This window comes from Aspergillus puulaauensis, chromosome 2 (assembly GCF_016861865.1).
Source record: "Aspergillus puulaauensis MK2 DNA, chromosome 2, nearly complete sequence".
Taxonomy (NCBI): Eukaryota; Fungi; Ascomycota; class Eurotiomycetes; order Eurotiales; family Aspergillaceae; genus Aspergillus; species Aspergillus puulaauensis.
The window spans coordinates 4,776,767-4,798,310 of record NC_054858.1 but is presented as its reverse complement, the minus strand read 5'-3'; the positions used below and the strand labels follow the sequence as shown (position 1 = coordinate 4,798,310).

The window sequence follows — 21,544 nt, the reverse complement described above, 5'->3', positions numbered from 1 at the left end:
GGATGTTTTCTCGTGAGAAACTAGTACACGGCATAGCTGATGGGGGACATTGTCGAAGAAATTCGGGTTTGTTGAAGGGTCACATCCTACCAGTTGACAGAGGATAATACGCAGGATTTCTGCAGGAAGTCGACCGGCAACAGAATTGGTGGGTCGAATGTTCGTTTCATTGTAATCAGTATTGGTGGGTTGGTTCATATCGTGCTGGTGGATTCTGATAAGAAGATAAATATCGAGACAAGTAGTAATTTGTAGAGGAATAAGAACAACTGTACATTTGAATAAAGGAATACTGAAAGACTTCTGGGTGCTCATTATTTAAACAGTAACAAGTGAATATCAGAAGGTGAGTATTCACTATTCTACTCTTGTATACCGACTAAATTCACTGCATTCACATACTATCCTCCACTATCAATCAAATTGTATACCGGAAGAAAGTCGCATAATCCCCCCTCTCCCTCTCGGCCAACCTCTCAGCCTCCGAGTACTCCTCAGGTCGTTTATACTCCCGATCCCTCCTCGCATTCTCCCTCCGCAGATACACAGTCATAATCGTGCACAGTATCGTACTCATCGTCAAACATCCAATCAGCGTGCCGTGCCCAACCCGATAATGCGGTTTATCCTGGGAGCGGTAGATGAAACTGGACAGTACACCACCGAGATTACCGCAGCCAACGTGCATGGCGATGCCGACACTGCGCTTGAATGAGCCCCCGATGTTGTTCCCATTCCAGGCGACGCCTTGTGGGACGTTTGGGTAGATTCCGGTGGCGGCGAAGAAGGTTCCTGCGTATTTGACGCCGTTATTTGAGGAGGATATTAGCATTATGAAGCCGATTATCCTGCTAAGTCAGTAGTTATTCGTTAATGTTGCCTAGGAGGGGGACATACGCAACAACATTGAAGAAAATCATCGACAGCCCACGCGAGCCCTGGCGATCTGCAAGGAATCCTCCACCGATACAGAAAACGCAGGCGACCACGTACGGAGGGACCGTCATGAGCTGGGCCTTCTCATTCTCATATCCCAGCGAGGAGACGATAGTGGGAAGGAAGAGCGAGAAAGAGTAGAGTGGTGTGTAGACCCCCACGGTGATAAACATATGCACCCAGATCTTCCAGTCCTTCACAGCATGCCAGAAATACTTCATGTCGTATTCATCTGCGAGCGAGCTGCGGTCTTCTTCCAGTCGACGTGCGACTTCGGCTTTCTCGGACGCTGTCAGGAATTTCGCTGTGTCGGGGTAGTCGTTCATTATGAAGAAGGCGACGATAGCTAATGCAGTGAGTATGGTTCAGTGAAGTGTATAGATTGTAACATACCAACGATAAACGTAACGAGACCTTCTATAATGAAGATCCAGGCCCAGCCCCCCTTACCACCTATGCCGTCCATCTCGCCGATACCTCGTGCAAGGAGGCCACCGAATGCACCAGCTGCTGTGGCAGCGGAGAAGAATATCGCCATTCGAAGACCGCATTCATGGCGTCTGTACCACATCGTTATGCTGTCATTATTAGTAACTTTCCCTAACAGGATGGGGGATACATACTAGAAGGTTACCCCAGGGAAGAGACCACCCTCAGCGATACCCAATGCCGCTCGAGCAGCTAGTAGACCGGCATAGTTATGCACCAAGCCCATGAGAGAGCATACAATTCCCCATGCCAGCATAATTGTAGGGATCCAGAGGGCCGGTCGAGAGCGCTTCATCATGATGTTCGAGGGGATCTCGGCTGCGACGTAAAAGGGGAAGAATATAGCAAGGGCGACCTATTCTATCAGTACAGAACGCGTATTTATTTGGTGTTCATACATTGTAGTCGAGACCTGACATTCCCAGGTCATCTTCCAGTCCAGCAAGACGTGCGTTTCCGATGTTGGTGCGGTCCAGGAAGCTCAGTCTGGAAAGTCAGTCAATGTATTAAAAAGGAGAGAAGGGCGTACAAGTAGAGAAATGCCAGCCATGGAATCAAGACCAGATCGATCTTGCGAATCAACTTCTTCGTGGCAGCTGGGTCGTAGGAATTGGATCCCCTTTCGAGCTCTTCGCTGCTTCCGCTGTCGAGAACCACTTTCTTGTCCTCCATTTTGTTTCACTTTTTGACAAAAGTAATCAAGTGGATATGAGACAGCTAGATGATGGGATTCCACTCTTATAAGCTCAACGGTCTGCTTCCCCGCCTCCGCAATATCAACTCCGTACCCAAAGGCCATACGGTGGATCTACCCCAGCTGCACCTATTAAAGCCAGAGATCTGTCATCAATCCAGCCGTCCAGCCCCTTGGCGCGCTCTGAGTGGTTATACTTAAGATTAGGCTCAAGGGAAGGAGCAGGAAAAGCACCCTGTTCACCACAATCAATGGAAAATGAAAGGCCTCATCCCCAATCCCCAATCCCAACAAATCACCACTGCCATTTCTTCCAAACCCAAGTCCGCCAAGCTCAAACATTCTACCAGCCTGGCACGGCGCCCCGGATCCAAGAGCCCAAAACAGCCTGGCTGAACTCTGCTGTGCCGCTCCTAGCCAATTGACGCCGGCCCGGCCGTTCTAGATACCCTTGGCGTCTGGCTCGGCAATCTCACCTGCCGTGGGGATGACGAGGACGGTAGGATTATGGTGTAAGTACCTTATCACCGATCAGCTGTGGCTTGGTTCCAAGGCATTGAGTGTGCGAAAACGGGTATTCCCCCGAATTCCTTCCTTTGCTCCAGCGGGGACCCCGGACGGAGGGATTTGTATGTCCTTGGCGCCGAGCTGGCATATCTGGATTGGGTGGCGGCTAGCGAAAGTGGCGGGTTTGGTTTCCATTGTATTATTTCCTGGGATTTGTATGTTTGTTGATCTGGGTGACGAGATTTGATTTAGTGGGGGAAGTTACTAGGCGGGATAACCATGGAGTGGACGAACCAAGTTGTAAATCGCACAAGAGCCTCTCCCCACCGCCATCTTCTAATCGAACCCCTCATTCTAATTGTCCCTTGTTTAATTGTCCCTTGGCGAGATGGTGACATCCTTGGCAGATCTGCAATTTCTGGGGTTCGTGCTCTCTGTGTTCCATAGCGCGGCCGAGAGTATCAACCACGGCCGACAAGTGCGCAACCACGGCCGAGAACTGCGCATATGTATGGGACTGATTCGAGCTGAAGATGTAGGTTTTCCCTTTAATCACTTCTCAGCCAGGGTCTACAATTTTATCCGCATTTCTTGGACGTTTTCGCGATGTTGGTTGGAGCCAGCCATGACCTCTGGAAGCGAACCCAACTGCCAAGGCCACTATACAAGTATCAATATATAGTCAGGAGTAGTATATACAGGGATCGGGAAGAGTAAAGATAAGAAACAGGCGAATGGTATCATTAAGGACGCCAAGACATGATCAACCCTTTGCCAGCAAAAGGGATAAAGACATAGAACACTCATCACCATCACCGACACGACGCAATGGAAACACATGCTTCATACGGGTCCTCGGCGTGCATATAACGAGCGACATCCTTGCGAAACTCCCGCATGAACTTCACGCAGTGTCCGGTGCGATACATCGGGCCGCGACAGGACACCTGCAGCGCATATTGGAACAACTGCGGATTACCCTGGGAATTGTTGAACTTCTGGACCCTGTCATCGACTCGCGCGAGATAGTGCACGCAGTTCAGGCACTCCCCGACCTCGTCTCCCGACATGATGGGGTCGGGCTTTGGCCGCGCGTTCATCAGAGCTGCCCGGGCGGGTTAGCGGTGTTACTGGTTCGGGGGGGAGCGAGAATACCATAGATGGATATTAGGAATATTACAGTGAGTATGCAGATGGTTCGGGATGGGAGTTTGGGTCTCATTGTGATGGGAGATGATTCAAGACAGTGGAAGCCCAAACAGACAGGGAGACGCGCCAGCTGGACTCAACTCGCGACTCTAACTACATCGGGCTAGTGTCATGTCTTATTAATATCGGGACACTCTGGATAGCTTCACTTTCGACAACTACGGAAATACAGCAGTCAAAGAAGTCAAAGAACAACTGAGACAAGTATACTTATCGGCGAGACAGTGTGAATAATGGGGCTCCTGCATCGGTGTCGGTCGCTCCTTCCGCGTCGAGTTATTCCCATATATCAATACATCAACACATCTCTCCCTCTCACAACAATCGTACCAATTACTCCATTATTCAGCTACCCAGCTTCTTCACTACGCTCTTTAATCATATTTTCGATCGTTAATTTCGCCCCGATACTCCAAGCCACATATTTTCCTCTGCCATCTTACCACCATGTTGAGTGTTATGCAAGGAGAGCCCGCAGACGTTCACCAGCTCTTCAAGAAATCGGGGGTGGAAACCCAGTCTTCATTATAACCCTCAAAATTATGAAGATTGCATGCAGGTCATTCGCCAGCTCCGCTCGAACAACGACCGTTTCGGCGAACTTGACAATAATTCAGCAACCGACAGCAAAGCTGACCCCGAACCTGCCGCCGAAGTCGTGCCTGAAACCGCCTGTGAAGACGTCCCAAATATATCCTCTGCTGTCGACTCTGCGTCCGACCCTCCTGGTGCTGATCTTAGCCCTGATGGTAACTTCACCGAGTCTCACTATATGCATAGACTAATTTGTATCTAGACGACACCATGGTCTATGTTCCGGTGCCGCTTAGTCGTCTAGGGCTATCCCCTCGGCGTCAGCCCCTAGGCACGAAACTAGCCCTAGTGTACGATGAAAAAATGGGTCTTGTTAAATCTTCTGTTGTCAATATAGCCCAAGGGGTGGAGAAACACAACACACCGAATCCTGGCATCACCAGCGATGTTCCTGACAGGACACATCAGCCCCAGACAAGCAGTCCATGGAGAACTCCAGCACGCACTCCCGAAGGATCCCCTGTTCGCAAGACTGGATTGCTTCCCAATAGTGGCAGTACCTCACCGGCCAAAGCCTCCGCCATTTCCAGTGGTTCTGACTTCAGTCACAAAACCCAGCCACAGGGGTCGTCGCCTCCCACTTCTCCGGTCTCCATAGCCTCTCGTCAAGCGGAACCAGGGCCAAGTGGAGCTCGTGGGCGTGGCGGTTCCAGAAAGAAGAAGAAACAGCGACCAACGAATAAAGGAAAAGCCCGCGCGTCCGAATCGACAAACAAAGTCAGCCCTCCGGCGTCTTTACTAGACCACGATCCAGTGCCGGATATACTCAGCGAAAGTATATCGACTCGTCTTGGGTTTAGGGTACGAGCGCCATGTGACTTTACAGAGCCTCTGCCTGCAGCCGAAGCAAACCCGTTCGTCAATCACGAAGCTGTTCGTCATTTAAGGGACTTGTTGGAGGGGAGGAGACCGCTATCTGACCTGTATGCTCCAAAGGCCCTACCAGAGAGACCACCGAAGAATATACGGGAGCCTGCGGTAGACAGTGTGCCAAATGGTGTGTTCAATGGCTTGCCAGAAGGCTACCATGAGGGTCTGCCTCTATCTATCCCTGACCAGTCCAACCCACCACCGTGGGAGAGTGCTTTTTTGCCAGGCAAGGTAAATCCGCCAAAGCCCCCAGCGCCGACAAAAGTATCCTCGTCTTCGAACCAGGACGAGTTTTTTGACGCTCCGGCAGTGAAACCGCCATCGTCATCGCCGACGGGGGCCACAGTGTCGGACGACTCAGGACGCAAGAAGGCGTATTTACCACAAGGGACTTTTGCTCATCCTTTGTCTCCAACTCCGGATCTCGAGGCTGAGAAACATACTGTCCCTCCCAGTCCAACAAGCAATCTAAGCGTCAGGGGCACTGTAAGCCTAGGGAGCTGTTCGTTATGCGCACGTCCCCTAGACGAACTGCACTATTCGCGCTGGGAGCAGGATGATGGGCCAGAAAAAGACGACCAGACTACGTTGGCTGAGGTGGGAGGGCGAGGCCCGATATTCTGGTCGCGGCGCCACAGATATGGCCATGATGACCCGGTGATCTCCAGCTGTGTAAAGTGTTCAAGCACTTGGCACAGGCAATGTACTGAGCGTTATATGAAAGTTCAGGGACGCGATGGCAAGAAACCTAAATGCCCAGGATGTGGCGATCTGTGGCTTTGATTTGGTGGTGTACTGTAGTTAGTGTTTATCGTTCGTTACTAGTAGGTACAATTTGGTATAGGTATTATTAATTGACAAGGATCGTTGTTGGCTTTATAATACACTGCTGGTTCAGTTTTAAGTTCATAGTGCTCATCGTTATGTGATCCCTGCACTGTGTCCGTGTCTCCGTGTACTCTGCCCCTCCATGCACAGCCCCGGTCTCACTCATTCTAAACCCAACTGTCCTCGCTTCTCGACAGCCTCAAAATGTCAAACGACCCTATCCTCATTGTCGGTGCAGGCATAATAGGCCTCGTACTCGGCCAAGCCCTCAAAAAGGTCCACCCCAGTCCATCCAGTTCCATCCAACCAACTAACCAACCCCCCTCAGCGAAACATCCCATTCAAGATCTACGAACGCGACCCCTCCCTCGCAAGCCGTCCTCAAGGCTGGGCCATAACTCTGCACTGGGCCCTGCAATACCTGCCCGACCTCCTCCCCGCGGAAACCCTAAACGCAATCGAAGACGGCCAGGTTGACCCGGAGGTAGCAAAGAACGACACGGGCAATTTCCTCTTCCTCGACCTCAGCACAGGCGACGTGAAATGGCGCATCCCGCCGAATAAACGGTGGAGGGTGAATCGCGAGAAACTGCGCAGGGCGCTTCTATTAGGGATCGAGGAGAACGTCGAGTGGGGTGTTAGGGTTGAAGACGTCCACGTTGCAGACGAGGCAGCAGGAGCAGAAGCACGCCTTATCTATAGCAGACGCAGCAAGCCCGATACCACTGCGGATGGAAAATCAGGTATAAAGGAAGAAAGCGCCCCCGGCAAACTCATAATCGGCACCGAGGGCGCACGCTCCACAATCCGGCAGTTCCTCTGTCCGACGACATACAAGAATACTCGTCTCCCCGCGCGATTCACGGGCGTGATTGCACCCATGACAGCCGAGGAGATTGCGCCGCTGCGCGCGATGGACCCCCTGCTCTTCAAGGGCTGTCATCCTGAAACGGGTGTGTTTCTGTGGTTTTCCATGCTTGAACCGCCGACCGAGGACAACGGGGGGAAATACAAAGTCCAGATCGGCCTCTCGTGGATGGTTCATTCCCCCGCCGATGAAGTTCCGGCGTCGAATGCGGACAGGCTGGCGAATATGAAGCGCCGGGCTGAAGGGTTTGTCCCTTTCCTTTATGATACTGTCCAGCGTATACCGGAGGATACGGAGGTCGTGGAGGTTACCCTGGCGGATTGGGAATGTGAGGCTTCGGTCTGGGATAACAGGGGAGGAAAGGTTACCCTTGCTGGGGATGCGGCACATGCGATGACTATGTGTATGCCTCTCTCTCTCTATCTATCTCCCCCTTTTTGCCTTTTAGGACTTGTTTGGTGTGAACATAGGCTGACCGGTGTAGACCGCGGAGAGGCGTGCAACCACGGTATTCTCGATGCAGTGCATCTTGTTGAAGCTATCGAGAAGATCCATGCTGGCGGAAACTCCAAAGATGCAATAGATGAGTACGAAGCTGAGATGCGGAAGCGAGGACAGGCCGCTGTGCTGCTGAGTCGACAGGCCTGTCTAGATGCCCATGATTGGGAATCGCTTAATGAGAACTCTGCTATTTTGAAGAAGAGGCAGCTTGACTAGCTATAGCTATACTGCCGTATATAACTATCTCTCTATCTACAACACTGGTGAATAAGTATACAATGAATAAAGGAGAATGAATAAGAAGGTAAGGAGACACAGGAAATATATAACCAAGGAATGAACGTCGAAATGCCAATTGAACATTCTTATCAGCATCAGCGACAAGTTGAAGTAATAAAATAGGGAGCTTCCAGCCTAAAGCAGAACACCTAGGACAGCAACAGCAACACCAGCACCGCCAACCTGGAGACGACCAGCCCCAGAGCTTCCAGTCTCACTGGCCGCAGAGCCAGAGCCAGACCCAGTAGCAGTAACAGTGCCCGTACCCGCAGTGCCAGCCTGGCTCATCATCGAACTACAGGTGCCCGTCGGGTTATTAGTAGAAGTCGTACTCGCCGAACCACTAAAGTCACAAGCCGACGCAGCGCCCTGCTCGCTGTAGTACTTGTTCAGCGCCCAGTTAAGCTGCTGCTTAGGCTGGCACACGCCGTACGCGCCATAGGAGCCCGTGGTGCCGTTCGCAGAGACACCGGTGCACTCGGTCATCCCGCAGACGACGGAGAAGAGGTCCGCGTAGTCGGCGGACTTGACGGAGGAGTCGACGACGCAGGCGTTTGCGGCGTCCATGCAGCTGCACAGGTCTGTGTTTGGGCTTGGGGGGAGAGGCGAGGCGGTTGCGAGCCAGGTTCCGGAGCTCACAGGGGGGCAGGACTGTAGGGCTGTGTTGGTTGGGGTGTATGAGGCTTTGTTTGTGCCGGTTGCTGAGACGGCGTTGATTTGGCTGGAGTAGTAGCTGTAGTCGGCGAGCTTGGAGACGCTGGTGCTGTCGACGACGGAGACGAGACCTAACTCGTTAGCTTATCCATAATACATGGTTCAGAGAGACAGGGGTACCATAATCATTCGCCTCCTGGAAGTACATATAGACAATACCCCCGGACCAAACATCATTCATCTGGCTCCCAAACAACGCATCAATCTCGGTGAACTTCCTCGGCGTAACCTCGTTGCATCCATACTCAGCAAAGAAGACAGGAACCGAGTAGTCCTTAAATTCCTCCGTGCGGTCCTCATACCCACTCGCACTGTAACTACTATCCCCACACCAGGAATAGATATTATACCCCCAGAAATCAATCCCATCCTCCTCATCGCCACAGTTAAAGTAATCCGCCATCGCCTCGCGGATACTCTTATCGTCGTTCGTGGCATACCCCACACCCAGACCAGAGCGGTAGTTCTTACTCTTGATATAAGCCTTCATGTCACGCACCGCAGCTTTCACAAAGGCACTCGCGTCCGTCGTCGCAACCGTATTCGACACTTCATTGCCCGCAAAGAACCCAAGCGTATTAGCATACCCAGCCATCTCATCAACGACGCTCGTGTACCGGGTATAAAGCGCCGTTTCCCAGCGCGGATCATTGCGGTTGATACTATCCGATGGGTCCGAGAGATCGGCGATAACGTAGATCCCTGCGTCGGCCAGCAGTGACATGCACTCCTTGTGGTCGGCCGTGGGGTCGATGGCGTAGACGCGGATGGTGTTGGTGTTGAGGTCCTGCAGGATGGGCACGTCGCGCTTGCAGGCGGTTGAGTCGGACAAGGGGTCTTTGTAGTCTGTGTCGGAGGTGGATGAGGTGCTGTTTGTGGAGTAGTCCTCTGCTAGGGTCAGTGCTGGATATCGAGTTGGTTTGGGTTTATTGTGGGCGTACGTTGGTATGCGACACCGCGGATGTAGCTGGTATATACCATGTTAGTGGTGATCCGGGTGTTCGGATGAGTTGATGGACATACAATTGGGTGTTGTTGCTGGAGTAAAAGAATTTGGAGCCCTGTATAGATCAGCATAGACCTTCATACACTATTCAATATTGGTACCTTGATAACAATAGGGTCGACATCTGCCACAGCCTGGCCAACAAGGGCGGCCGCGGCAGCAGCGAGCGCGAGCTTCATTTTCATATTGGTAACGAACGGCAGTCTTCAGACCATTTAATTAAGCATTTCTTTAACAACGCCAGGCAGGCCACGAGTAGATACATATATAATGTATAATATAAGGCGCCGCTGACGCGTCCCGACCCCATGCCACAAGGGCAGTTAAACCCGAGTGGGCCAGCGCAACAATCTCCGAGGACTCTATTTCTGGATCATATCATGTAAAGAGAGGCATTAGAACTGGAGTGGACTGCACTGGAATCTGGGACTAAGACTAGGACTAAGCCTAAGGTATTCTAAACTAAACCATCCGTAAAACCGAGCGACATAACGAGCCAAACAGAAAACAGAACCGGAGGGAAAGGACAGTCTAGTGGAACCGAACAATAAATAGCATGTAGGTAAATCGGAGTTTAAGACGGCTCCACAGCTTTTCACCAAATTCAAACCCATCAATTATAATTCATTTCAGAATTCATGCAAGACGCTGGGGTCGTCGTGCATTAATCGCCGCCTCGAAGCCACGGATGGTGTCCAGGGGGCGCTCCAGTCGGGGACGAGTTGGGTTCGACCGGTCTGGGTCGCCTTATCCAGTCCGTCAGCAAAAGTCAAGGACTTTGCGGAGGGGAGCACATACTGATCACCTTGCCTTGTCGGTCGACGTGTTGTATACCGCTGAGCGGCATGGACGGGACTTCACCGGGAACTAAGGTACGCGGTTAGGAGTTATTCCACTGTTTCAGAGACCACCCAGGGGACGTACCGAGCTCGTCGGACTTTCCGGAAATCGAGTTCTGGGAAATCTTAGTGGTGTCGCTCTGGCTGGACCCAGACGACGCTAGAGAAGGCGGCATTTTGTCGGTGGACTGTAGTCTGTCACAGCAGGTGGCTTCTCTGGTGTCTCTTGTCTGAAATCTGGACGGCCATCACAACGAGCATAAGCCAGCAGGATATAAGTCCCAGGTCCAAGACCACCTTCTGATCGCGACATGGCAGGCCGTCTGCATCGGGGACGATCCATGCGACTGACGTGGCCGGAACAGGCACGAGCAGCGTCCGTTGGTTCGACTCGGCCGGCGAGCGCCAAGCTTCGACTAATGCAGCGACAAGAGGCTTAGCCGACGATGTGTGCCCAATGACGATTATCAGCTGGGGGCCGCCGCGCAAGCAATGACCAAGCCAGAAGATAATGCAACCATTATGGCTAGTCTAGGCAGCCATATTCAACATGGATCGGCAGTCGGCGTTGTTGCACCGATGCATTGTTGGCCATCCGGATTAGGGAAACGGACGCACACGGATGAATACGCGGCTGGAATGTGCAGGTGGCAGGAACAGCACCGGAAATAGAAAGCGCCACAGCAAGCAGACCCGACATCATTTTGAGGCGAATGTCACCACAATCACGCCTTCTTGCCCCTGGCTAGTTGTGGGTGGCGGGGTGTGTGGGCGTTGTGGTGATGTGGTGATGTTGTAGCATCCCCACCCATCAGGAAATCATCAGTCTTATTGTCAATCGCCAGCGCCCGTTGGCTTGTTCGAAATCGCAAGCGTTCCCATCGACATCGAAATATGATCTAACCAGTCCAACGTCCGATCATCTCCCGCGAATGGGCCTTCGATGGTGGCGTTCGGGACCGGAACACGGCACCAAGCACCTACTTCCTCGCTGCGACCGTCAACGCCAATGCGCTTCTTATCTGCCTCGAGCAACACAAGAAGCTGGTCAAGCAGCGCGACGCCGGCACTCAACCCCTGAAGGCACCGACCGACAACAGCCCGGACATGCTCGATCTCCCGTCGTCCACCGGGGTCGCTCTTCTTTTCCTCCATCTCACTTATCCCATCCTCCCCAGACGCCGACGCAAGCTGGCGCTGTAGATTTCGCTGGATTTCTCGACTCCTCTTAATCCGTTCAATCAGTTCCTCTCTTGACACGTCACCAGCGTCCTTTTCGCCTGCAATGACAGCCGTGGCATCAGCCCAAAGTCCCGGCCCCAGACTAATCTCGTTAAACACCAAATCCAGAACCCTCCCAATCCAGCTCCCCTTCCCAGCCCGAAACTCAAGCGCACTCGCCTCCTCATTCGCCTCGCGCCAGTCATCTCCGCCGAGGAACGAGGACTCCCGACGCACAAACGCATCGGCGAGCAAAAATGACCGGATGGTCACCAACATCGTCCTCGCAAATCCGGTTGCATGAACCCCGGCCCCCCGTAGCTTTATCAACCTGCCAATCCCCCCGCTATGAACGAGCCACGAGTGCGGCGTCAGCGGATCCAACATCTCAAACACAGCAAGCATAATCGCCGTCGCTAGTGTAACATCTGCCGTCCTCGTTTTCGGGTTCGCGATTAAGCGCGCCAGAGAGCGCAGTGCGCCGCCATATGCGTAGCGGCTGTGGTCGATTATGGATGCGTCGTCGTGCTTCACGCCTAAATACCACAGGTTGAGCACACGCATTGCGCGCTCGACTGGCTCGGTTTGCGCGAGCTGGTGGTGGCGGATGAACTCGAGCCAGTTTGGGTCGAGGCGCGGTGCGAAGTGGGTGAAGGTTAGCGGGAAGGTAGTCATGATCACGTATTCGAAGACTTCTTTTGCTTGCAGGTCGAGCGCTTGGCGGGTGAGATTGGGCACGAGCGATGAGTCGATTGGTGTGCTTGCGCGGGAGCGGGCGTGGACTAGGCAGGTAGAGGAAAAGGACGAACTGGAGGACGGATTTGCTTTATCGGGGTTTTCGAATGCTCGCGCGTCGACGAAGTCGCTCGTGCTGGGGGTTCGGTTGTAAAACTTCAGGACCTTGCGGTAGCCCGGGCAGCGGACCCCGCGTGTTAGACAGCGGACGCATTCTGGGTGGGTGCGATCACACTAACTTGTCAGTACGGACGAGAACTGTCTTGACAGGCAAGGACGAGAGAGTGGAGGTAAGACAGGAGTTGAGGGGCTCACTTTGACGCGACGCTGAAGACACTCGCGACAGCTGCTGCTGCGCGGGATGCCAACCATCGAGTGTGGGACCGCCGGCCAGGATGCGGTTGTGAAGGTACGTGACAACTAGCAACAGGTCACAGAAATCCGGGGGAATCAAGTCAGGGATGAACCATGGCGTAAAACCCCGCTGGGCAGAAGCGAGGGGTGGAAGAGGCCACACTCAGCCTCTGAATACGAGGCCACTAGATCGACTCGCCAAGCCTGCTTGTCCAACAGGCATCAACTTCATCATGGACGTACACCGTAGTATACACTATGTAGGTAGGGAGTGTTCTCCAGAGTAGAGGGGTAATGATGTAACCTGTCGCACTCCTTGCAGCCGCTGTCAAAGCACAGTGGGCGAGGAAAGTGCCAGTATGCTACACGAGGCACGACCCGTTCCCAACGCCAGCGACCGTTTTTTATTTTGTAGAGAGTAGAACGCCTGGGGGTCCTTCTCGAACAGGAAAGAGCTTAAGCGCCCGGCGACCAGACGGTGTCAGTCCAGGCCAGCATCGTTCGTTGTCAGTCTGCCGCTGCTTCTCCGCGCGAACATTCGAATCACAATCCCAGTCGAGTTCCCGTCTCAATTCGGCGGACTAAGAATACCGCCAAGGGCGCTGTCAAACCGAGGACGAGGGTGGTACTTTTGCTGCATCCGAAACTGTCGTGGTGCATTAGTCCAACTCGCGGCGGTCGCGGCAATCAAGATGACACCAGTGACTTATCCAGATTTGCCAGGGTCCAATGTTAGCTGTGTGGGAAAAGAGTCACAGAGAGTTTCAGGGAAAAGGTACTAAAGTTTATCAAGTAGTCAACGTACTTGTGCTGGGTCACTGGTAAATCTCCCGCTCGATCGTCGCAGTGCATTCCGCGTTGATTGCGGAGGCATCGGCGATGATTCTTGATGATTCGAGGATCAGAGATCTCATGAGCACGCGGAGAGCAGACGAATATGACGAGTCAATCCGGCTCTGACTCGAATTCGGGTGCAGTTCTCCGTATTGTGTTGCTCTCGGTTGTAAGGAGGAAAGTTGTACAACGACGGTTGACGTCGATCAGTTGATTGACAGTTGATTGACAGGTGGGCTCTGCTGCAGATTCTCCATCTTCTCTAGGTTTAATCCAGCAATAACACTCAGCATTGAAAGCGGCGCAGTCAACGTGCATTCGGAGGAACAACTCGAAAGGACTAGACTCTGTCCCTAACGGCCGGCCTGCATGGGCTGATACTGAGACTTGAGGCTGCTGGCTGCAATGTCGCCCTTTGTTCTTCTTCCCTGCGCTCTTCTCTCCCCCCGACGTCTTCTCATCAACACCAGGGCATTGATTGTCTTCATCTACACTGTCATTGTTTGTCACAGTTTGCCGGTCGGATCAAAATGGGGGACCAGTACATCGAGCCCGACGTTCGTTTACCTCTCGCATCGCGCTGCCCTCGCTAACACAACACAGACCTTCAGTGACAAGGATTCCAGCTACCAGGGATCGTGAGTGCTGCGGCCCATCCATCGACCATCGCTAACTCTCGCAGGCTGGGCGAGGCCAGTTACACAACCAGTATCACCTCGAGTGCGATGAACTACACGTACGTTTGACCATTCTCTTGTCACTAATGGTGCTGACGGTTCCAGTTATGAGGTACTTTTGCAGAATTGCCCCTAAACCAGTCGCTAAATCCTACAGAACGGTCGCCGATACCATTCGTACCACGAGGGAGAATACGTCCTGGTATGCACCTTGTCACCTAGCCAAATATCCGACTGACAGACCAGCCCAACGATGAACAAGAACAAGACCGACTTGACCTGGTCAGTGCACCATCGATTACCGTGAGCGAAATTAACCGCCGCAGAGCCACCACATCTATCGCATGCTATTGAAAGGCGAACTCTCCCTCGCACCCATCAAGAACCCCTCGCGCGTGTTGGACATCGGAACAGGAACGGGAATCTGGGCGATTGACTTTGCAGAGTGAGACCTCCCTGCCATGGGAAATCTTCGCTAACACGCTGCAGTGAGCATCCCGCGTCAGAAGTTATAGGAAACGACCTCAGCCCTATCCAGCCCTCATGGTACGCTTGACAATTATACAATATAATGCACACTGACGACGCACAGGATACCCCCAAACTGCCGTTTCGAGGTCGACGACTTCGAGCAAGTCTGGTCCTACAACCAACCCTTCGACTTCATCCACGGCCGCGAGCTCGAAGGTTTCATCCGCGACCACGACCACGTCTTCCGCGAGGCCTTCCGTAACCTGAAGCCAGGAGGTTACTTTGAGATTGCGTCGATGGCCGTGAATGTTTTCTCCGACGACGGTACACACCTCAAGGCCGTTAACTTGATGGAAGGCGTCAAAAACATCCACCTAGCGTCGACGAAGTTCGGCAAGGACATGAACACTACGTCGACGTGGAAGAGCCGGTTAGAGCAGGCAGGGTTCGTCAATGTCGTGGACAAGACCTACAAGGTGATTCCCACTGACGCATGGACCACAACGCATCTATTAACAAGACACAATAAATAGCTCCCGCAAAGCCCCTGGGCCAAAGACCCCAAAATGAAAGAACTCGGTCGCTACCACCAAGTCAACGTATTCGAGGCCTTCCAGCCATATTGCTACGCACTGTTCACCCGGGTTCTCGGCTGGGAGCAAGCCGAGATAGAGAGCCTAATTGCAGGAATGCGCAAGGAGTTGAAGGACTTGTCGATCCACCCGTACACCAATGTGCATGTTGTTTATGGGCAGAAGCCGCTTGATGCGACAGCTTGATGGCGGTGGCGGTCATTGTGACTAGTGGCTGCGATTTGATGCTATTTCAATAATACCAGAGTTGCTCATGCCTGAGCAGTGATGAGATGCGGCGTTGTTGCTATCATTTTACAACTCTCAGCTCATAACCCAGGGTCCCCGTTTCAAAACTTCGGATTTATTTCCGTTGAGATCTCCCCCACTTGTGTACCACACTTGCAATGAGATGCCTAACTGTATCCGCATCCTCCTTGCTACCTACATTACCCATGTTACCTGCTCCATTCTAGCTTTGTTTTTGGGGCAGAGCTGTCCTTCGCGACATGATGTCAAAGTCGACAGCTGTTTTTCATCAATCGGCAAGGTGGCCGAGCGGTCTAAGGCGCGCGGTTAAGGCTTCCTAACTCGGATCCCTCTCTTGATCTTCTCAAGTTTCCGCGTCATTAATTTGGCGTGGGTTCGAATCCCACCCTTGTCATTCTTTTTTCCTTCATTCTTTTTTTGTCCCTCTTGACAGTACGGGGTTTTTTGTATGTTCCCCAGTATATCTTTTGGTTCTTTTTTGGTTGTTTCTATTTTCATGATCTATCTTGATTTCTTAGTGAGTATTGGACAGTTAAACCGTTTCGTTGTGTTTTAAGTTTGTTTCGTTCTCTTGCCGTTAAATATATATATAAAAATATATATACATATATCTTGTACTACCTGATAGCTTAAGTACCATTGACCACTTCAGGAACATTCAAATTACTACCATTAGCAGACATCAATTATATATTCCGTATTTGCGAAAACTAATACAGGAAACCTAACCAAATTCTGACTTGGACAGTATCAAAACTTTTGAGCTAATCAGGACTATACCTCGTGGCAGGATCTATCGACGATTGATGGCCTGTCACGTATCAAGCTTCGAATCGCATCCTTTGCTCCTCAACCGGACACCGACGCAGACCTCGTATTCAGAATCATATTCCCTGCAACAGATCCAACGCAAGATATGTACTGATCAGCCTTACGTAGCAGAAATGCAGATCAGACCCACCGAGATCGCGACTGACTCGCCAAACTCCCACAACACCTCAATATTGGGTATTGTTTGGTGTGATTGAGAAGCAGCACCTCGAACTGCGGAATACATGTGTTCGCTACTGCTCATGCTGTCAAACCTGTTTCTGTATCTGGGGAAATGTCCTGACAATGCAAGGGCGCCTAGGCAGCCGGACAACTTGACAAGTCTACAGTCTTAGTTCCTCGTATTCTTGATAGCCTTTCTCCACTCTTCCTGGCATCGATATTCAATTCACCAATCCATATTCTGCCAACCAGCCACGAGGAACTACAGGGAGTGGCATCAAGAAACCAGATCACTGATATCTTGGCCCACAAGCCCCGAGAGATCCAATCTTGTAGCTGCGAGATATGATACCCAGATCCAAATCCCGAGTAGACTGGCGGTGAACCAGAATGCCATATCATATGCAGTGGAACAAGCAAAAGATCCACACAAATGCATGATCCAATTCCTTGATGAGCATCTATCTCCCCGAGCGTTCCGGGCCCCTCCACCTGTTCCCTGCTTCCAAGTTTTGTTCCATGGAATTCCCCCTCGGAAAGTTCATGTGAAACTGAAACTATCTTCGCAATATCCATACTAATGCTCGTTAAGCACAACAGTATGGCAGTTATCCGACCAAGACACAACGTCGACGCACCGGCAACAAACCTCCTCTCGTATATCTTCGACTCGCCATACAAGAACGAAAATGAAGGCGCGTGGCCAGAAACAGAGCCTCTCCTGGTCCCAGCATCATCACCATCAACACAAGAAACCAGTACAGTCCCAGGATACACAATAACGCAAATCGCGTCCGTGACCAAGCGCATCGGCAACGGCCTGCACCAGCTCGGAACGTCAGGAAAACGAGTAATGGTATACGGCGATGCGAATATCCATTTCCCGCTTGCTGTCCTAGGTGTTATTGCCTCCGGCGCAGCATGCAATATCCTCCCGCCATGCCCGGTGTATTATCTGGTTGAGCGGTTGCGGCAGATAGAGTGTGATACTGTGCTCTTTGCGCCAGGGGATATAGATATTGTTCGCACCGCAGCAAAAGAGCTAGGAATTCCGGGAGAGAGACTGTTTGTTGTCGATGAAGTTCTAACTGGCAATGGGAACTATGAGACTTGCGGCGTCAACCACTGGAGTTCTCTCCTCGAGACACCAGGGGGAGATACATACGCATGGCCCAATCTCTCACCAAGCGAGTCGAAATCGACAACTGCCCTGCTGCTGTATACATCCGGGTACACCCCCAAACCCCGGACTGTCCCGCCCCCTAGAGACTAGAGCTGTAAATACTAATAAGTCAAAGAACAACAGGCGCATCCAAGCTCGCCGAGCGCACGCATTACTCTCTCATCGGCAACATCCTCGCAACGCTGCACCACTACACCCTCCGCCCGCGCCGCCGCGAAACAGTCTTCTGCAACTACAAATTCTGCGGCATGGGCTTTCTCATTCTCGGACTGCTGGTCCCGCTGAAGGCGCGGTATACGACTGTCTTCCCTTTCCCTTTGAAATCTGATGCAGGTGCGCGGGCGTTTCTGGACACGATCAAACAGTGGAACCCGACGTGGGTTATGGCGCCGAAGCATCTGATGCGGGAGACGCTGGCGATGCAGGACGTCACCAGGGAGGATCTGCGGAGCGTACAGCATGTTCTCACCGGCGGGGCGATTATCTCGTGGGAGCTTGTGGATGAGTGGCAGGGGCGGTTTGGGAGCCAGGTGCAGAGTACGTATGGGATGACTGAGTATGTATAACTTGACTTGACCTCACCTTTGGACTGAGATTGCTGATGTACGAACAACGACAACAGAGCGGGATTCTACACCATCCCTGACCCGACGACACCGGTTGAGGACGCCACAACGGGGGTTTTGCTTCCAAGCGTGGAAGCCAAGATCGTAGACGAGGACGGTAATCTACTACCCCGGAACGAGAAGGGGAATGTCTACACCCGGACGCCATTTGTCATGAAGGGGTACCTCAAGGATTCGGCGAATACGGCAGAGACGATCCTCGAGGACGGATGGATTAGGACAGGGGATATTGGGTGGGTTGACGAGGAGGGGAGATTCTATATTGTTGGCCGGCGGAAGGTATGCCATTACCTTACCAACTTGTGTCGTGGCTGACGCTGACGATGACGGATACAGGATCTGTTCAAAATCAAAGGCAGCAATGTCACAGCAGCCGAGATCGAGACGGCGATATTGCGGAACCCAGAGATTAAGGATGTGGCTGTTATCCCTGTCGTCCTGTAAGACCGTAGCTCGTCCCTCCCCAGAACAGCGACTAATATAAAATGTTTCATGCAGACCCGGAGACGAGGAACCAGCTCCACGGGGCTACATTGTCAATAACGAAGACTCCACATTAACAGAGGACGAACTGATATCATGGATGCAGCGCGAACTGCCTCCACACATGCAACTGGTCGCGGGGGCTGCATTCATTGATGCGATTCCCATTTCCAGCGTGAGTTGGCAATACTTCTGAGACTGGGAATGCTACTGACAGCTGATTAGGTCGGGAATAGCAAAGTTGATCGCCAGAGACTGTGTGATCTTGCAGCGAGGGAGTTGCAGATGTTGAATTAGGACGTAGCTTTACAATATGGTATATGTTGGGAGGACAAGTTGGTCTACTCCGTACGTCCTTGTCTTGACCAGCCTTAGCCGAATGAAGGTCATTCTGGGCTTCCATCGACCCCTGTCCGTTAGCAGTTACCCCTTGGGATTGAGTCGTGTGTACAAGTCTGTAAGACTCACCGGTGGCGACTCCACCGCACAGTCCTCCTCTCCACAGCTGCCAGGTTTATTGAAGGTTCTGGATCGACGTCGAATCGGATATATCCGCGGTCGCAACGGTTGAGCATCTTTGATATCTGATTAATGCCTTTATAAATGTATCCCGTTATGCTCATCCGAGCCCTACGCCGACACGTCCATTGCGACCAACGTAATTATCGTCCAGCATAAAGCGGAGCTAATAGAGCCATCTCCTCCTGAATAGAGCGAGGCTGTCATCGCTAGACCGCTAGACTGCTAGTGCTAGTGGTCCCAGTAATAGTGGAGAATCAGACAAGGCTGTTTCAGGCCAAATTGAAGGATTCCCCGAATATCCACAGTGGAGAGAGATTTCGGTCTTTTCGTCTTTCACATGCAGGATATCGGGGGCCTAAGGAATGAAGGATTTAAAGTTACTTTAATCACTGTATATTCATTATTCAATCGATGGTCATTCGTGGTGTTTAACACTGCAGAGTAACTACAGTACAGACTATACACCGTGTGGATACTCAGGATGCAAGAGCCAAAGAGTCAAAGAGTAAAGTAGACCTCATGAAACGTATGTATTATATGGTTATATGTGTAGATTAGATTATACATGCCCTCTGCCATTCGGCGACCAGGCATCCGACCTGGTCTGCGTCACCTCAAATGTCCGATGAATCCCCCCCATCCCCTGCTCAGCACTCGACCTCCCTGCCCCTATTATCGAATTGCCCCTGGCCTGTCCTCTGTACTGCTGCTGCTGCTGCTGCTGCTCCGACGTGAGCCTCTCCTCACTGCTATTATCACTATCCCCACGCCACCGCGTGCCCAACCCTCCATCCCCATCCCCATCTTCATCAGAATCCCGCCTCGTCTGGATCGTCGTCACCGTCGTAGCCAGCTTATCCGGCCGTAACCGATCCGCGCCCGCATCATCCAGCGAGCCCAGCGGGAACGGACGCTCGTGGTTCGGGATTCCGAGGCCGCCGGGTCGTCGGGACCCAGAGCGTGCTGAGCGCCCGGGGAAGGGCGATTGGTTGTAGCTGGGGTCGTTTGTAGAGCCCATCCAGTGTCGGAGGAGTGGGCGCAGGGTTGCGAGACTTCCGGCTGTGATGCCCAGGCCGGCTTCGATGTTGGACCAGATGGCGATGTCGACGGTTGCATCTGTGGATTGTTAGCTATATGAGATATAAAAAGGTTGATTGACGTACAGAGGAAATCAGGATCGCGGAATGTCTTGACGAATGGAATACGGACGATGACGGCGGATGAAGCACTAATTGAATCAGTCAAGCGAACTACCAGGAAGAGAGATGGACATACATGCAGGCCATGCCCAGAATACCAACAACAGCGAACTTGGTATTCCGGCGCATATGCAGCTTGCGCACGATGAAGATCGGCAGAATGCCGACAGTAAAGTCCGTCAGCGCCGCAATGGCACTGTAGACGTAGGTCATTGTAATGACAATCTCGATGCTGATGCAGGTGCCCTCGATAGTCGGGTCCATGGCCGTGCGCGTCCAGAAGTACTCGAGCGGCTTGCACTGCAGCAGCATGATGAACATGAACAGCAGGCCCGTCAGCACTGTGAGGGCCATGACGGTCGAGAGGATCCAGAAATGCAGGCGCTTGACGGCGATGCGCATCAGGAAGATGCAGACGGAGATCTTGCACGCGATGGACGCGAAGCAGTATGCGATTTCACACAGCCACCAGTACTGTTTCTGTTAGTTTGGTCGTTGAATGTAGATAGAGATAAGTCGTACCTCCATCGCTGTTACGCGTTGATGGGCTGTGAGCACGGCGAATCTGTGCCCTGTGCCGTACCGGGCGCCCCCGATCATGCACCCAGAGAACATGAGATAGCATATCTAAGAGATATTAGCATCTGATGTGCCGGATTGAATGGGAATGGCAGGTTAAGCACCATTGCAATGACCATCGTCGCATCATCCCACCCAAAGGCCTTGATGAGGAAGCCCCGAACATAAATACGCAGCAGGACAGCGACGCAGGCTATCGACATAAAGACAGAAGCGACCGCCGTGACAGCCGTCGCGCGACGGGCTCCATCGCTATCGTCCATTCTTTCGACAGCGCGAGTTCATGACATGGCAGGACATCAAGAGAACCGGGGGGGCGGATGCTATATAACGGCGTGCAGGCCGTAAGGGCGTTAAGTGTCAAAAGTCAAAACCCAAGAGCCCACGAGCAGCGAACCGAGGAAATAGTCAAAGCTAATTGCAGATGAACCACTCGACAGCCTCTGCAGTGTTGCCGGATGCAGTTTAAAGCGATAGCAAGTGGTGGTGAT

The 21,544-nt window shown here is 52.3% G+C and overlaps 10 protein-coding genes and 1 non-coding gene across 11 annotated transcripts; 5 read left to right on the top strand and 6 right to left on the bottom strand.

Moving 5' to 3' along the window:
• Positions 1 to 418: 418 nt before the first annotated feature.
• APUU_21927S (uncharacterized protein) lies at positions 419 to 2,097 on the bottom strand (the record flags this gene model as incomplete). Its single annotated transcript, XM_041700734.1, has 6 exons — positions 419 to 848; positions 898 to 1,282; positions 1,330 to 1,514; positions 1,560 to 1,780; positions 1,824 to 1,911; positions 1,955 to 2,097. The coding sequence occupies 6 exons, from the start codon at positions 2,095 to 2,097 to the stop codon at positions 419 to 421; spliced, it is 1,452 nt and encodes a 483-aa protein (XP_041553689.1).
• A 1,341-nt stretch (positions 2,098 to 3,438) lies between these two features.
• Positions 3,439 to 3,848, bottom strand: APUU_21926S (uncharacterized protein; the record flags this gene model as incomplete). Its single annotated transcript, XM_041700733.1, has 2 exons — positions 3,439 to 3,731; positions 3,782 to 3,848. 2 exons carry the CDS (start codon positions 3,846 to 3,848, stop codon positions 3,439 to 3,441), a joined length of 360 nt encoding a protein of 119 aa, XP_041553688.1.
• Positions 3,849 to 4,388: 540 nt separating this feature from the next.
• APUU_21925A (uncharacterized protein) lies at positions 4,389 to 6,082 on the top strand (the record flags this gene model as incomplete). Its single annotated transcript, XM_041700732.1, has 2 exons — positions 4,389 to 4,584; positions 4,632 to 6,082. The coding sequence occupies 2 exons, from the start codon at positions 4,389 to 4,391 to the stop codon at positions 6,080 to 6,082; spliced, it is 1,647 nt and encodes a 548-aa protein (XP_041553687.1).
• Positions 6,083 to 6,331: 249 nt separating this feature from the next.
• Positions 6,332 to 7,712, top strand: APUU_21924A (FAD-dependent oxidoreductase; the record flags this gene model as incomplete). Its single annotated transcript, XM_041700731.1, has 3 exons — positions 6,332 to 6,403; positions 6,456 to 7,398; positions 7,480 to 7,712. The coding sequence occupies 3 exons, from the start codon at positions 6,332 to 6,334 to the stop codon at positions 7,710 to 7,712; spliced, it is 1,248 nt and encodes a 415-aa protein (XP_041553686.1).
• A 198-nt stretch (positions 7,713 to 7,910) lies between these two features.
• Positions 7,911 to 9,680, bottom strand: GAS1_1 (glycoside hydrolase family 72 protein; the record flags this gene model as incomplete). The annotated part of the gene is made up of 5 exons (XM_041700729.1): positions 7,911 to 8,560; positions 8,610 to 9,377; positions 9,431 to 9,456; positions 9,513 to 9,550; positions 9,597 to 9,680. 5 exons carry the CDS (start codon positions 9,678 to 9,680, stop codon positions 7,911 to 7,913), a joined length of 1,566 nt encoding a protein of 521 aa, XP_041553685.1.
• A 451-nt stretch (positions 9,681 to 10,131) lies between these two features.
• On the bottom strand, positions 10,132 to 10,510 carry APUU_21922S (DUF2406 domain-containing protein; the record flags this gene model as incomplete). Its single annotated transcript, XM_041700728.1, has 3 exons — positions 10,132 to 10,241; positions 10,294 to 10,362; positions 10,420 to 10,510. The coding sequence occupies 3 exons, from the start codon at positions 10,508 to 10,510 to the stop codon at positions 10,132 to 10,134; spliced, it is 270 nt and encodes an 89-aa protein (XP_041553684.1).
• A 658-nt stretch (positions 10,511 to 11,168) lies between these two features.
• Positions 11,169 to 12,662, bottom strand: APUU_21921S (Zn(II)2Cys6 transcription factor domain-containing protein; the record flags this gene model as incomplete). The annotated part of the gene is made up of 2 exons (XM_041700727.1): positions 11,169 to 12,524; positions 12,606 to 12,662. 2 exons carry the CDS (start codon positions 12,660 to 12,662, stop codon positions 11,169 to 11,171), a joined length of 1,413 nt encoding a protein of 470 aa, XP_041553683.1.
• A 1,346-nt stretch (positions 12,663 to 14,008) lies between these two features.
• On the top strand, positions 14,009 to 15,405 carry APUU_21920A (class I SAM-dependent methyltransferase; the record flags this gene model as incomplete). Its single annotated transcript, XM_041700726.1, has 10 exons — positions 14,009 to 14,035; positions 14,082 to 14,116; positions 14,161 to 14,214; positions 14,261 to 14,267; positions 14,313 to 14,357; positions 14,402 to 14,437; positions 14,482 to 14,600; positions 14,645 to 14,701; positions 14,748 to 15,102; positions 15,160 to 15,405. 10 exons carry the CDS (start codon positions 14,009 to 14,011, stop codon positions 15,403 to 15,405), a joined length of 981 nt encoding a protein of 326 aa, XP_041553682.1.
• A 337-nt stretch (positions 15,406 to 15,742) lies between these two features.
• On the top strand, positions 15,743 to 15,862 carry APUU_t20017A. The gene has a single exon. It is a non-coding gene; the product is annotated as a tRNA-Leu (tRNA).
• A 1,200-nt stretch (positions 15,863 to 17,062) lies between these two features.
• APUU_21919A (uncharacterized protein) lies at positions 17,063 to 19,050 on the top strand (the record flags this gene model as incomplete). Its single annotated transcript, XM_041700725.1, has 6 exons — positions 17,063 to 17,691; positions 17,760 to 18,200; positions 18,267 to 18,549; positions 18,607 to 18,710; positions 18,769 to 18,928; positions 18,979 to 19,050. 6 exons carry the CDS (start codon positions 17,063 to 17,065, stop codon positions 19,048 to 19,050), a joined length of 1,689 nt encoding a protein of 562 aa, XP_041553681.1.
• A 784-nt stretch (positions 19,051 to 19,834) lies between these two features.
• On the bottom strand, positions 19,835 to 21,316 carry APUU_21918S (uncharacterized protein; the record flags this gene model as incomplete). Its single annotated transcript, XM_041700724.1, has 5 exons — positions 19,835 to 20,391; positions 20,439 to 20,503; positions 20,551 to 20,948; positions 20,997 to 21,101; positions 21,158 to 21,316. 5 exons carry the CDS (start codon positions 21,314 to 21,316, stop codon positions 19,835 to 19,837), a joined length of 1,284 nt encoding a protein of 427 aa, XP_041553680.1.
• Positions 21,317 to 21,544: the final 228 nt, after the last annotated feature.